A 15,901-nucleotide genomic window follows, 5' to 3' on the forward strand; every position below is an offset into this window, starting at 1 on the left:
GATCTGCGCGACAAACTGACAGGTGGGTCTTATAGGACTACCCCTGGAAATGGACCCCTAAGTAAAAAATAAAGAACACGAGTAGGTGGGAAAAAGTTAATATGCTTAGGGCGAAGTTATTCTGTATGCAACGAGTTTTCAGGGAATGTTTAAAAGCCTAAATCTTATGAGAAGATGATCCTTCTTGCTTCTGGATTACTCAGCATTCTTGGTTGTCTTGACAGAAGGATGTGCTATCAATCCCTGTACTCCAAAAACTGGCATGAACCAAGATTGACTAAAATAGTTTCTCTTACGTCCTCCGACAGTCGCCGCCTCTTCATATTCGTCACATATGGGGTATTAGACTTTGCTCCGAAGGAGTAGCTAGGCAACAGAATATGTTAACATTAAAGCTTTTAACATATCCCACCCTCAAGGGGTGGTCCCCTCAGTAAATACCCTCCTACTTCCTGCAACCATATCTCAGTTTTAATGTCTAGCTTGTCAGGAGTGGCTGGCTTTTCCTGTGCTGGGGCTTTCTGCCCCAGACTCTTTCTTCTTTTTGATATTTTGTTTGAGTTTTCTCTCTACCTTTACTTAGCTGTTATTTTTGTCAGCGTTAGTTAGTTCTTCTGATGAAGAGGATCATGCGGGCTGGGTCTCGGGCTGATCCCCCTGGTCGCAGGTCGTGGGTCAGTGGCTTCCCAGCCTGCCATCGAGCGTTCAGCCAGGTAACGCTCCTGGCACAGTGAACGACCCATCCCTGTTCGGTGCAGGGATGATTGGTGAGGTGGCTACCTCACTGGACGCTGTGCGGTTTCTTAACCCCCATTTTGTGCGTCTTGAATTGCGACTCTCCCTGCCTCATGTGCAGCGGCTTGTTCGCCTGTGCGGGTCCCCCACGCCATTAAGAGGTAAGTGTATCTATGTGGGGACCTGTCTGTCTGGGGGGGTGTCAGTCTGGGACTGTGTAACCTGCCTCTATTCACACTGCTTGTCTCCCTATCTCTCGGCTGCATGCTGTGGGCTGCAAGGGGGGGGGGGGGAGCTGTGTGACACTGTGTGTGTCAGTCTGGTCAGTGTGAAAAGCTGTGTGCTGTGGGGCATGTTTTTTTGGCATGTTTGGGCATTTACAGCGATCGCTGCGGCGATCTGACATGTGTTCTTATACATGGATGACATGTGTGAATTACTACACTGTGGAGCGGCGTTTTCGGCGCCAAACGGCGCCATTTTGCCTACACTCGCTCCGGCCGCATGTTTTACATGCATGGCGGCCATTTTCTTGTAGCCTCCATAGGCTTTCATAGAGCGCCCTGGCAGCATCACTTCCTCTTTCCAGGAACACCGATCGAGGCAGCAGCAGCGGCGAGGGTCTCCTCAGGTTTTATCCTTCTGTTCTTGCTATCCATTGCCTGTGTTCAGTTTGCATATTCCCTGTGGGGGTCTCATTGTGCTTGAGTGTGGTGCGGTGGGCTGCGCTTGCCGCGCTTGCTTAAAGGGGCAGTTAACCCTTTATTGTCTGGTATTACAGGGGCAATGGATTCTCAGGAGGGCAAATTTCCTACCGCCTTGGTGGAAAGCCAGGGGACCGCTGTTTCCCCCCCAGGGGGGGATTTAGCCACTATTGTGGCTGGCCTTGCTGCTCAGGTGCAGATGCTGGTGGCTGCTCAATCTACTAAAAGACCCAGAATTGCTCTTTCCTCTGATTCTGAGGGTGAAGGGGATGGGGTTGTTATGGCGGGGGCCTCCTTACGGGGTCCCGCTCCTTCCTAGATCTAGTGGGGTCCGAAGTGGAGGCTGAAGTTGAGGGGGTTGATAATTCTCCCCCTGGCTCGCCTGAAGAGCTTGCAATCATGGATGAATTGATTGCTTCCATAAAGCAAACATTGCGTTTGCAGGATGAAGTGTGTCCCCCCGCTGCCTTGGCGGCTTATGGGACGCAGAGAAAACGCAGGACACCGCAGGTTTTTCCCTGCAATGATGATTTTCAGCGCGCTGTTAAGGAACAATGGCGCAATCTGCGCAAACCTTTTGCTGTACCAAGTAGGTTCAAGCTGCGTTATCCTTTCTCGCCTTCCACTGATGAAAGGTGGTGTGTACCTCCCCCAGTGGATCACGCAATTGCGGTTTTGAACAAGGCCACTGCGATTCCTGCAGAGGATTCCCCTGTGTTCCGTGATGCCACGGATAGGAGATTGGAGTCTCTTGCCCGTCATACTTATTCTGTTACGGGTTCTATGCTTAAAGCTCTGTTTGCCTCTCTCATGGCGGCCCAGGCGATCGCAAGTTGGACGCAGATGCTTAGGCGCGTCCTAGTGGCCGACTCGGCCTCGCCGGCGACCCTGGATATGGTGGATCAAATCCACCAGGGTGTCATGTATCTGTGTGATGCGGACCTGGACCTGGTTCCATTGGCTGCACGTTTGCACAGCGTGGCGGTGTTGTCTCGCCTCCTGGTTTGGTTAAAATGTTGGTCGGTGGACCAATCTTCGCGTAAGACCTTAGCCAATCTACCTTATGATGGGTCTCGCCTTTTTGGGGAGTCCTTGGATGTGTTGATTAAGGGGATCACCGGGGGTAAGAGCACTCTCTTGCCCCATTTCCCCAAGGCTAAGGGGGCTTCTGGGAAGAAGCATGCTAATTTTCGGCCCCCTCAGGGGTCCTTTCGTGCCTTTCGGCCGCACTACAAGGGCAAGCCGTTCAAAGGTCAAGGCTCTCAGAAGAAGCCCTGGTCTGGGAAACAGAAGTCCGGCCAATCCGGATCTGCAGCCCATAACAGTTCGGCCTGAAGGGGCGCCCTCACCCAGTTTTGGGGTGGGGGGACGCTTGCTCGGTTTTCTTCAACCCTGGTTGGCCCGTGTGCGGGACAGGTGGGTTCAGGAGATCGTTCGGTCTGGTTACAAGATCGAGTTTCTCTCTCGGCCGGAGAGCAGATTTTTTCCCTCAAATCTTCAACTGTCTCCAGAGCGTTTGCGGGACCTGCACCTGGCGGTGCGGGACCTGAGGGCTCAGGGAGTGGTGGTTCCGGTGCCTCATCGGGACAGATTTCGGGGGTTTTATTCCAATCTGTTCACCGTGCCCAGAAAGGAGGGCAAGGTTCGTCCAATTCTGGACTTGAAGGCTCTGAACCGCTCTGTGCGGGTTCGCAAGTTCCGCATGGAATCCCTGCGGTCGGTGGTGGCTGCCCTGGTTCCGGGGGAATTCATGGCCTCCATCGATTTGAAGGATGCGTATCTTCACATCCCCATTTTCGAGGGTCACCAGAGGTTCCTTCGATTTGCCATTGCGGAGGATCACTACCAGTTCGTGGCGTTGCCTTTTGGTCTCGCCTCGGCTCCGCGGGTCTTCACCAAGGTGCTTGCACCGGTTCTGGCATTACTGAGGGCCCAGGGCATTTCTGTCCTGGGGTATCTGGACGACATTCTGGTTCGGTCTGCGACCAGCCAGGGTCTGGAGAAGGACCTGTCTGTCACGATGCAAACTCTGCAGGAGTTTGGTTGGACGATAAATTTTCCAAAGTCGACACTGAGTCCGTCGGTTCGTCTTCCCTACCTGGGAATGATTCTGGACTCGGTGCAGGCGAAGGTCTTCCTGCCGGAAGACAAACTCAGAACTCTTCAGGAGGAGGTCAGGTCCCTCAGGGACGTTTCGCACTCGTCTCTGCGGACGTGCATGAGATGTCTGGGATTGATGGTCTCGGCTTTCGAGGCGATTCCCTTCGCCCAGTTTCACACGCGGGGTCTCCAAGCGGAGATCCTGTCCAGGTGGGACGGGCGACCTCAATCTCTGGATCTTCAAATCTCGTTGAGTCATCGCACCAGAAGAAACCTTCTGTGGTGGCTCCAGTCCCCGATGGTGTCCGGGGGCAAGTCGTTTCGTCCTGTCTCGTGGACGGTGATCACCACGGATGCCAGCCTGTCGGGCTGGGGTGGTGTTCTGGGCGTTCTGTCCGCCCAGGGAACTTGGTCAGAGGGGGAGTCTTCCCTTCCGATCAACATTCTGGAATTGCGTGCGATAAAGCTCTGTCTTCATCGCTGGACGGACCGGCTGCAGGGCTGCCCGGTTCGGGTGCAGACGGACAATGCCACGGCGGTGGCCTACATCAACCACCAAGGGGGCACCAGGAGTGCCTGAGCGGCTCGAGAAGTGGCCGACATTCTGTCTTGGGCCGAGACTCATGTCCCGGCGATAACGGCGGTTCACATTCCGGGAGTGGAGAATTGGCAGGCGGACTATCTGAGTCGCCAGACCCTGGATCAGGGGGAATGGTCTATCCACCCGGCTGTCTTCCGGATGTTGTGCGCGAAGTGGGGTCTTCCAGATGTGGACCTGTTCGCGTCTCGTCTCAACAACAAGGTGAAAAGGTTCGTGGCAAGGACGCGCGACCCTCGGGCAGACGCGTCGGACGCGTTAGTGGCCCCGTGGCATCAGTACAGGCTGATGTACGCGTTTCCACCGATTCAGTTGCTGTCCAGGTTCCTTCGCAGGTTACACTCGGAACGCAGCACGGTGATTCTTGTGGCACCGGACTGGCCTCGCCGGTCCTGGTACGCAGACCTCGTGAATCTGGCGTCGACGCTCCGTGGCGTCTGCCTCTTCGAGACGATCTACTGTCTCAAGGACCGATATACCATCCTGCTTTACAGTCGCTGGCTTTGACGGCCTGGCTGTTGAGACCGAGGTCCTGAAGGAGAGGGGTCTCTCTCCAGAGGTCGTTCATACTTTGATCAACGCGAGGAAGTCTTCCTCGGGGAAGGTTTATTACCGTACTTGGAAGGCCTATTTTGCCTGGTGTGAGTCCAGGGGGTTTTCACCCCGCACGTACTCTGTTTCCCGTGTGCTGTCTTTTCTTCAAACGGGTGTTGATCAGCGTTTGGCACTGGCTACGATAAAGGGTCAGGTGTCTGCACTGGCCGTTCTGTTTCAACGTCCCGTGGCTTCCAACTCCTTGGTTGGCACTTTTGTTCAGGGTGTGCGGCATCTGGTTCCTCCTAGGAGGGATCCTTTGCCCCCTTTGGACTTGAATCTCGTTCTGTCTGTGTTGCAACGTGCTCCTTTTGAACAGATCAGGGAGATCTCGTTGTCTATGTTGTCCAAAAAGGTCGCCTTTTTGGTGGCGATCACTTCGGCTCGCAGAGTGTCGGAGATGGCAGCTTTGTCCTGCAAGTCTCCGTACCTGGTTGTTCATTTGGATAAGGTGGTCTTACGACCTAATCCTTCTTTTCTTCCGAAACGAGTTTCGGAATTCCATCTTAATGAGGATATTGTCTTACCTTCGCTGTGCGCGAAGCCTAAACATCCAAAGGAGGTGAGATTGCATTCTCTGGATGTTGTTCGGGCGATAAGGGTTTACCTTAAATCGACTGAGTCTTTTCGAAAGACGGACTCCTTGTTTGTTCTTCCAGAGGGTCCTCGGAAGGGCATGGCGGCGTCGGCCTCTACCATCGCCAAATGGATCAGGCAGACCATTGAACAGGCCTATGCTTTGCAGGGGAAGGTTCCCCCTGTGCCTGTGAAGGCGCACTCTACTAGATCTTTGAGTACGTCTTGGGCCTGTCGTCATGGGGCTTCTGTAGCCCAGGTGTGTAAGGCGGCGACCTGGTCGGCCGTACACACGTTCACAAGATTCTACAAAGTAGATGTCCAGGCATCGGCGGATGCTTCCTTTGGCCGCAAGGTTCTTAGTGCGGCAGTTCCCTAGGGTCCCTTGTTAGGGACCTCTGGCTGTTGGGATAAGTTTTTATATCCCCTGGTTTTTTGTCTTTTCCTGGGTTGTTGCTCCTGTTGAGCACTTGTTTTTTTCTGTTGCCCAGCTGGTTTCCTTCCTTTGGTAAGGTTCCTTTCTTTGATGCGGAGACTGCGTTGCCTTTTCGGCGCGGATGCCTTTCCCACCCCTCATGTTTGCACTGCTTTGGGACGTCCCCATATGTGACGAATATGAAGAGGTGGCGACTGTCGGAGGACGTAAGAGAAAACGGAATTTTTGTAAAATCTTAAATGTAAAATTCCTTTCTCTGAGTCCTCCGACAGTCGCCGCCCCCGCCCCTCTTTTGGGGTTTGGTTGTATACTCTACTGCTATTCCACTAAAACTGAGATATGGTTGCAGGAAGTAGGAGGGTATTGACTGAGGGGACCACCCCTTGAGGGTGGGATATGTTAAAAGCTTTAATGTTAACATATTCCGTTGCCTAGCTACTCCTTCGGAGCAAAGTCTAATACCCCATATGTGACGAATATGAAGAGGCGGCGACTGTCGGAGGACTCAGAGAAAGGAATTTTACAGGTAAGATTTTACAAAAATTCCGTTTTTTTGTTATCTGATATATAAAATCACTAGCCGGTTTTTATTGCGGTCTGTGTCCCCATTAGGGAGAATACCTCTCTCCAATTATCCTAATCATCAGTGGCACCAGAAATGAAAGTGAGGGTAATTCCAAAATTTGAGTTGCCACCAGAATAGGGGGAAAATCTTCCAATGGAAACACTTGTTACCTTGACATTGGAGCAGAATTTAACAGAAATACCTTTGCCTTAGGCTACCATTCAGTTTTTTTTTTTTTATATTTTTAATATGGTACAAGATGAAAAACAATTTTTTTTTTTTGCATAAAACGTGTACATATTTGTGCACACATTTGTACATACACATAAATTCTACCATTCCCCCTCATATATGTTTTGCCCTGTCCCCTCTTTACCCCCCCCCCCCCTCCCCTTTCCTGCTAATACTCTTTCTGGCTGTTCTTAAACGTTGTGCAGTCACTAGACGTCACTGAATAGAGTGAATTGTACAGTTTTTGACATGATAAAACGTGTACATATTTTAAAGCTAGTTAATGAACATGGTTTTACTAGGATTTTGCTTGCTCAGCTGAATATCGGAATATTTTAGGCTCACTACCATGATACTGTTGACCCCATCCTTTGTGGTGGTGCCAGTAAGCCCACCAGAAACCTTTTGGTCCACTACACTCAGGTCACACAAGTATTCCCCCATTCCCCCTCATTTATTTTTTGCCCTGTCCCCTCTTTATCCCCCCCCCCTTTCCTGCTAATAGTCTTTCTGTCTGTTCTTAAACGTTGTGCAGGACATATTCTCACTAGACGTCACTGACATGATGGTCTTTATATATACATTTTCGGGCTATTGTAACTATCCAATGGGATGTTCTTCTGTGTTTGAACCATTGGCGACATCATTAATACACGTGTAACATGCTTATGACCCATACTATGTGTTATTAAGGAGCCTGATGACCCTGATTACTCCTGTATGAGTTGAAAATTATAATTAAAAAAAAAAAAAAAAATAATAATGCCGGGGGGCAGAGGACTCTCGAGGGGCCTGAGGGCACTCTGGGTTATTCAGGGGCATGGCGGGCCACCATGTAAAGGTTGGGAGGCACTAAGAGGGCTGGGAGGCACTGTGGGGGTTTAGGGGGTCTGCAACTGGGTGGAGGCCCAGGAGGAGGGAGGCTGCAGCCCAGTGCTTGAGAATGACTTCTCTAGAGGTTGCCAGCTTTAGCAGAGTCTTCTTTTTGGGTTGGAATGCCTTGCTTACATTTTTCATAATTCAGCCCTGGTTCTTTTTCTGTAATAATTCCCAGTATGATACAAATCCAAGATGTTTATGACATCCATAAACAGGATAATGCATATGCAGTATGCTGAGGTTTGCTGCTGGCAACCAGATAATTAGACCGAGTGAAACGAGGAACTGGTATGATCTAAAGGAATATGGATAAAAGTAGGGATGGGGGGATAAAATAGGGCAATGATTAATAAATTCCCTTTAATTATTAGCTCAAATTATTGTGTATGCCATAAATAGGATCCTTTTAGATACAAATTCCAGGACCCGCATTGTATATGCAATTAAAAGTCATTCTGCACTGGGACGTTGGTTCACAGCCTCGGGTTCTTATGTAACTAGTGATTTAGGTCTCTCTGCAAATACAATGCATGCAGCTAGATAATGATATTTATTAATGCCTCCTGGAAACAAAAAAAATGAAAAGAATTGTAATTAAGGTTCTAGATCCCATTACACGCTGAAGAATCGCTCCTATAAAGTAGGTCACCTTAAATCTGCATTGAAAGTCAGATGCTGTGCTGGCTTATGTGGGTAAAAAAAAAAACGAATTTGTGCATGTTCCTTACCCTACATCAGCTAGCATACACTGATGTGTTATAAATTGAATTTTGAAGTTTTTGGGTGTTTTTATGTGCTTGTGACAGTAGTCATTTTACAGGTACATTAAGGTCGAAAAAGAAATTTAAACCTTAAAGTGAGTACAGTCCTAACCCACCCCCTTGTAAATAATCTGGTGAGAACCCCTGCTTGTTAAGACCGGTTCCCAAACACACCCACTGCAGGGCCCTTTCTGTCTCTCCAGTACTGAAAGTCCAATCCAACTGAATTTTTAAGAAGTTACTGAGCCACCGCTCCAAATAGCTAAACATAATTGTTGAAGTCAGTGGTTACATATCTGAGCGGGGGATATTGCTCATTGCTCAAGGAACCCTTAGTAACCTTTGGCACGACTAATGTTATAGATATATGTGTTTGTATGTGTATGACCATAAGAAAACTGCTATGTAGTGTTAAAATGCCCACACATGTTACTGTCTCTTGTTATATATATATATATTACCCTTAAGCTGGCAATATGCAATCCGTACAATTTTTGTACAACCTTTGGATATACCAAAATGACTTAACATGATGGCCTACTGAAACAATCCGTCCAGTTTTTATCTAGTAAGGCAGTCTATCAGTTACCCATAGAAAGTGAGCGTGAAGTAAAGAATTTGGTTGCTATGGGCAACATAGCCATTTATCTTTTACTAAAAACATGCATTTCTGATAATTCTTAATATTATTAAATGGTAACATATTGTAGCTGTGCGCGCGTTAGAAAACTGACTTGCCATTCAGGAAAGCTATGGCAACTGCAGAAAGTACTCCATTGTCAACCAGTGCTCATTTTTAAATGTCTCCCAATTATTGGACCCTCATATGTAAAAGTAGAAGGAGGAAAAAAGATGCTTGTTGCGCATAGCAATCCTTCAGATTTTCTCTATTATTTCCCCCCAGATTGTCGCTATCATTCTCCCCTTTCATGTGCAGACATAAAAGAGGGAATTTGGATTTTAGCAGCGATGAGAACATTTTTTTCGCAGATAGACGTGTGCCTGATGCACCTATTAATTTAAGAAGCAGCGCCAGGAAATGCATGCTTGTGTACAGCGGGGGAACGGACACTATTGTGACAGGATTGTTGCTGTCAGCCGGAATGGGAAAGGCATAAATATACCCAGCGGCAAGAATAGCTGTAAGCATTTGTAGAGGAAACAGGAAAGTTTCTATCCTTCTGTCAGCAGCTTCGAATAGCTTGGCCCAGTGTCAGGGTATTGTCTGAAATGGCTTTATTACACCAAGAAAGTCCGAGAAGTAGCCAGGTTATTCTGAACATCTGTGTTTTCTTTTTTACATAGTGGTTGCTGTTTTTCTAGTACGTTTATAGCCGAGTAGATACACACAAAAATGCGTACACTATATAATATTAATAAAAAAAATTATAGAATATGTGTATAAAGTCCCAAAATAATTGAAAAATTGAAAATTTATCTTACAATTGTTTTGTATAATTGTATGGTACACCAAGAAGACCATTTTGGACACCCTTGCCATTGCTTACACAAAGCTGTAGGATTTAACATTATGAGGCAGAGTAGAACCTATTGGCGGAGTGCAGCTCACCCAAACTGAAAAAAAAAAAAGAGGTAACCCTCACCTGCTCTATGCAACGACGTTGCACAGAAAATTTGCAATTTTGAACAAATTTTCATCCTCTTCTAGTAGTCCCTGCCGACACTGTAGGCTTCTCTCCTCCCCCTGCCGACACTGTAGGCTTCTCTCCTCCCCCTGCCGACACTGTAGGCTTCTCTCCTCCCTGACGTGCCTCTTGTAGCAAGCCAGATGCTGAGGAGGAACCTATGCGTGTGCGCTTCCAATGGAGTCCTACCCCAAGCTGTGTGTGTCCATAGATGCACACAGTGCCGGAAAGACACTGTCCCGCTCCTTCCTTACAGGAGTTTGATGGCAGCAGGAGCCCATGGCTCAACTTTTCTCAGTTTCTGTGAATCCAAGAAGTGAGGAGATTATTTCTGGAGCTGGTGGTGGTGACATGTAGCCAGGGAAGATGTAGAACAGCTATTGAGGTGTTTTTTACCCTAATGCAGAGAATGCATTGAGGTAAAAAAAATTTTGATTTTTTGCACTACTTTAAAGTGTATCTAAACCTGAAATCAAACTAGCCCTTAGATGTAGTGGTGGAGTTACTCTTTTTTTCTTTCCTTTATTTTCACCCAGTAATCCTACTAATACCACACTTGCTGTCCTATGGTGGCTACCTGGGCCGGGACTAGGGGTGGGCAGGAGGGATGGCTGCCCTGGGCGTAATGGTTTATTTCAGGGATGGGGGCACCTTGACCCTAATCCTAATGGAGGGGGGGGGGGTGCAGTTTGGCATCTTTACAACCAAGAAGTGTAAAACAGCCAGGCAACTAGCATTTTTAGGAATGACATCCCATTTTTCTCTTATGACCTGTTATAGTCAGCCTTACCCTCAGCTGCATGGGTGCTTATTTGGATCTTACAGGGCGCATTTACACTCATGCTTTCTTGCAGCACACTTTCTCTATGTGCGGCGCGTTGCGGTGACATTAATTGTTAATGGCCCCCTAATGTATTAGAGCTCAACAAAAAGAATGGTGTACATTTTCTCATCTATTGTGCTTGGGCAGCCTATTTATAATGAATGGGCTGCCTTTAATGCAATGCAAATAAATGCGTGCCATACCAGGTGTTAACACATGTGCATTAATGCACTGCAATGGGAAGGCACTAATGCATCTTACAGTATAAAACATTGAATTAGCACCTAACCTACGATTAAGAAGTTAACTTTTGAGATTATTCCTGACTAAAGAAACCATGCACAGTCCGGAACATTCGGAAATAGCTGGCAACTTCAAATGGGATGCCACCTTTTTGAGCTAATTTGCTTTCCTGTGATTAATGCACTTAATGATAGGCCACCGCCAACAGAGACGCATGCTCCCACTATTCTCCTGTATTGAGTTATTTCTGCTTTCAAAGTGTGTCTTTGTTGTCATTACAAAGCCAGGGGAGTCGGTCCTTTGTCTGATTCAGCAGGATGAGAGTCAAACGCTTGGCGTGATCAAGCTTTTGGACTGCTGAGCAGGCGAGCTTTTCTAGAACCAGCAACCAAACGAGTCTGTCTCTCGTCTCTTTGTCCCTCAGTGGGGGAGATTTACTGTGAGGAGCCATTCTGAGGGCGGAGAGTTTATTAATGGTGAATTAAACATGTAAAGCGGGCATGGTTAGGGATGAAGTGTGTTGAAATATCTGTTACCACACTTCTGGCACGTGCGTTTTATGTAAGTGGATGTCTTATAGGCATACGTGATTAAAGAAAGATTTTGCTCAGACAAAAATGGAGGCTACCATTGCTGACCTCCTTCAGAAAAAGATTATTGCCTGGCTGTCATGCTGACCCTCTTGCTGGGGTTTCCAACTGTCCGTAAATTCACGGAGAGTTTGTGAAATCAGTGATTTTTACATCTGTCCGAGAATGTTCATTACGGTCACTTTACAAACTGTCCGTGAATTTACTGATAGCTGGCAACCCTGCCTCTTGCTATTACTATGAGTTACCATGGCTGCCCCTATAGTTCTCTTAGGAAAGATTTACTTCAAAGTTTGATTCTAAATAAACCTTGATAAAATACCCTGTGTCACTTAATTAAACCTGGAGCATACATTTTGCTTAGCTCTCCATGATGGCTGGAGCCTCCTGCTGTCTTTACATGGCCCAGGCCCCCTGGACCAGAACTAGATGCTATGAGTGAAGCCTTCTATAAGTCTTTGTCTATTGGGGTTGGTGGAGGAATTGGTCCCCATGTTGGCAGGGAGGACTATGCTTATGGCGCTTTTCCACTGCATGGAACCGAACGGTTCGGCTCGCTTTTGTGCTTTTCCACTGCTGGTACCGCATGGTATAGTGTAGGAACGGTTCGGTACGGCGGCGCTTTTCCATTGCATGGAACCGAACGGTACGGCTCTCAAAAACAGTACTTACTCGATTGTGGTTCCAAGAGGTACCATACCCGGTACCATATCCCACAATCCTTTGCATGCAGTCACTACTAGCCATTGATTGGTCAGAGAATCCCACCCACCCCGTTGTTATCCCACCCACTTAACTTTAGTACTACTTTAATGGAAAAGCAAACCATACCAAACCGTACCGAACCGTTCCAACACCGTACCATGCGGTACCAGCAGTGGAAAAGCAAACCGGGCCAAGCAGGGCCGAGTAGAGCCGAGCCGGTACTTGCAGTGGAAAAGTGCCATTAGTTAACTTCTTTTCTATGCCCGCAAAGCCATAACTATGTCATGGGAAAAGGCTACTCCTCCCTCCCTAGCCTTTTGGAAACATTTGATCAATGTTAATCTGCCTTTTTGTAAAGACACCTATATTAATAGGGGCTGTCCAAAGAAATATGATAAAGTGTGGTCCAAATGGCTGGCTGACTCTACCACAGCCTCTATTTTAGATAAACCATAATGCATATATTTTCTTTTTGGAGTTTTTTTTTTTTTTTGGTGGTTACCATAGAGATAGGGGTGTTACTGGGGACACTCCCTCCTTATATTAGCATCCGTGACATATACAAGAAGATGTTTTCCATAGTCTCATTGTGGTCGCCTAGAACCTGGAGTTATATTTTGTTGCTTTTCACGACCCCTGCGCGGGGCGACTGTGCCATTTATTGTGACCTCTTGTTTTGGTTTTGTTAAGTTGTATGACTTTAAATCTGAAATACCAATAAAAAAGAAATGCTTTGAGTGCAGCCCTATTAAAGTCTGTGGGCAGTATGCACAGGCTAGAGATTTTGAAAACGGAGAAGGCCAGGAAGAGGTAAATAAGGGCATTTGTAGGGGTTCGAATATTTAATGGAGATAAGCAGGCAGGGGGGGCAAGTTTTTAACTAAAAATTACATTTTCCTTTAAGCCTATTGCTTTAGGCCCAAAAGCCAGCAAAGGTCCAATTTACACATCATTTATGCTCTTGGTTAAACTTTATCAGTCTACATGAGCACTAGTATATTCCAGAGACTAACCTACAGGCAAATGTGAATAATGGCTTTCAGTGGTCCAGCAGACTAGTCTCCTGATGCCCAACCTGCAGCCCTTTGGCACTTATTTTGCATCCCTTGGAGCCCCTGTAGACAGCAGCTTTCTTTAGCTGAGCACTTGCTCGGACCAGTGAGGAAAATATTCTTCAAACTGGTTTGTTGTAGTTAAATAGTTGGTTTATTTATTTCACATTATCTTAATTTATTCTGTTTTGTCCATCCTTTTTCTCTTTTTATGCTGTAATATCAGTGATCTCTAGCATTCCCATGAAACCTGTCCCTCGTCTCCAAGAACTCCTACAGGATGTCTTCACTCTCTTACCATTTTATGTAGCATCCTTGAAGTCCCTGACCATCTCTTGTAGTATATGCCCACAGTCTGACCATCTCATGGCCCATCCCTGTTGTTTCTGACCATCTTCTTGCAGGTCTGAAATTTATGAACATCTCTTGTAACCTGCCCATAGTCTCTGACCATCTCATGTTGAATGCCCATAGTCTCTTACCATCTTGTATTACATGTCTGCATTCTTTGACCATCCCTTGTAGCCAGGGCTGCCATCAGGGGGTGCAGCCCATACAGATGTAGGGGGCCCAGGCGTCCTGAGGGATGCCCAGGCTCCAAGTTGACACCTCCCCTTTTTTCCTTTCCTCCCCTACATTGGCAACTAGTCCCTACTCTCACTGGTGCCACCCATTGCACTGGCTCCCAGCCTCCCCCTGGCCGCCGCTGTCAAATTGATTGGTTGCTAGGACCCCCTGGTGTCCTTGCATTTAATCAAATGCATTCACAGGCCCAGGCAGAGGAGGAGGAGGATGTAACTTGGTGGTCAGGCCCAGGGGGCCCAGGCCTAAAGCAGTGTAAGGGGCCCCAAAATTTCTAAAGGTTGCCCTGCTTGTAGCATGCTCGTGATCCCTGACGATCTCCTAATGCATGTGTACAGTCTCTTACCAGCTATTGTAGCATTCCTGTGCTATGACCATTTCCAATGCATGTCTGCAGTCTCTGACCATCCCTTGTAGCATGTCCGTACTCTGACTCTCTCACCTAACATGTACTTCTCTGACCCTCTATTGTCGCATTTCTGTACTGTCTGACCATATGTTGCAATTCTGTTTCAGTAGTATGTGCAACCTTTTGTTGGTTTCACGAGCCGGAATTAAGGGCCCCCATATAAAGAAAGCTGACCACCACTGGTCTAGTGTACTAGTCTTCAAGGAAAGTGAAGATAGCTCAGTGGGAAGCACTAGCTGGATTGGACTTTGCTTTGATTGGACTTTGCTGATAATGAAGTATAACTATAGGGGATTTCCTGAAAAACAGGACATTATCTGTTTGTCTGTGGCTCAGAGAGTTCTGCTCCTCACACAGCTGCTTCTCCTCATTTGAACTGTGATTTTCATAATTCACTTGTAGCACCGCCTGTTGGTGAAATTAGGTATTGTGATGTCACTATAAAATATGATTTATGTTGGAACCATTGTGTTTTTAAAGCCAGACTTTATTTTCCACCAATCTGTTCAAACAACAATGGGGTTCTGCTGTTGTTTATAAAGTAACTGTGAGAACTCAAGACCCTTCTGTAATTCTACAGAGAGGGCTCTCAGAAAATTAGGTATTTTTTATACAAACTACCTTTGAGCAGGCCTACTTGAAAAATAAACACAATTTATTTAAATTTAGCTTGCAGCATATAAAGACATATTGGGGAAATAGCTGAAAAATAAACCTAGCCTTTAGGTCAGCTGACTTGAATAAGCTACAAAATGTTTTCAAAACTAGAGAAGAAGTCCAGTTGAATGTGGCTTACTACTACTAGCTAGCGAAATGTTTTCTGCTCTTTTATAAGCATTTCGGTATACATAACAGCCTGAATTATGGCACTTTTCCACTTTAAGTACCGGCTCGGCTCTACTCGGCCCTGCTTGGCCCGGTTTGCTTTTCCACTTCTGGTAGCGCATGGTACGGTGTTGGAACGGTTCGGTACGGTACGGTATGGTTTGCTTTTCCACTAAAGTAGTACTAAAGTTAAGTGGGTGTGATAACAACGGGGTGGGTGGGATTCTCTGACCAATCAGTGGCTAGTAGTGACTGCATGCAAAGGATTGTGGGATAGGGTACCGGGTATGGTACCTCTTGGAACCACAGTCGAGGTGGTACTGTTTTTGAGAGCCGTACCGTTCGGTTACATGCAGTGGAAAAGCCCCGCCATACCGTACCGTACCGAACCGTTCCTACACCATACCATGCGGTACCAGCAGTGGAAAAGCACAAAAGCCAGCTGAACCGTTCGGTTCCATGCAGTGGAAAAGCGCCATAAGTAAGCCTTTACAGCAGAGGTCCACTTTAAGCTGTTAGAGCCCTAGGTAGTGCTAACAATGTCAGTGATGGAATTGTAAAGAGTGTTTGTTAAAAAAAAATGTGTTTAACAATTGACCAAACGTATTAACTGTTCTTTTTTATCTTTTTTTTTTTCCTACAGGGCAGCGATAGATGAGGTGGAAACAGATGTGGTGGAAATCGAAGCCAAACTTGACAAGGTGAGGAATTCATTGTGTGTGCTGAGCACTTCAAGGTCACTATTGTCACACGCAGCCTGACTGCCCTTATAGCCTCCATCTCCAATCTCCCAGCATAGGAGTAGGTGACCTCATCACTGTGCTCTTCATCCTTAATGTAGACACAC

General features: G+C 46.9%; 1 protein-coding gene across 1 annotated transcript in view; it reads left to right on the forward strand.

Annotated features, from left to right (window-relative positions):
• Nucleotides 1-15,901, forward strand: part of ACAP3 (ArfGAP with coiled-coil, ankyrin repeat and PH domains 3) — a 325,607-nt gene that overhangs the window by 134,019 nt on the left and 175,687 nt on the right. Inside the window, exon 2 of the mRNA XM_082273559.1 lies at nucleotides 15,698-15,755. Coding sequence (XP_082129685.1) covers nucleotides 15,698-15,755 — 58 coding nt within the window. The remainder of the gene's footprint in view (nucleotides 1-15,697; nucleotides 15,756-15,901) is intronic.

This window comes from Pelophylax lessonae (genome assembly GCF_965119305.1).
Source record: "Pelophylax lessonae genome assembly, chromosome: 12".
In the NCBI taxonomy this organism is placed as follows: Eukaryota; Metazoa; Chordata; class Amphibia; order Anura; family Ranidae; genus Pelophylax; species Pelophylax lessonae.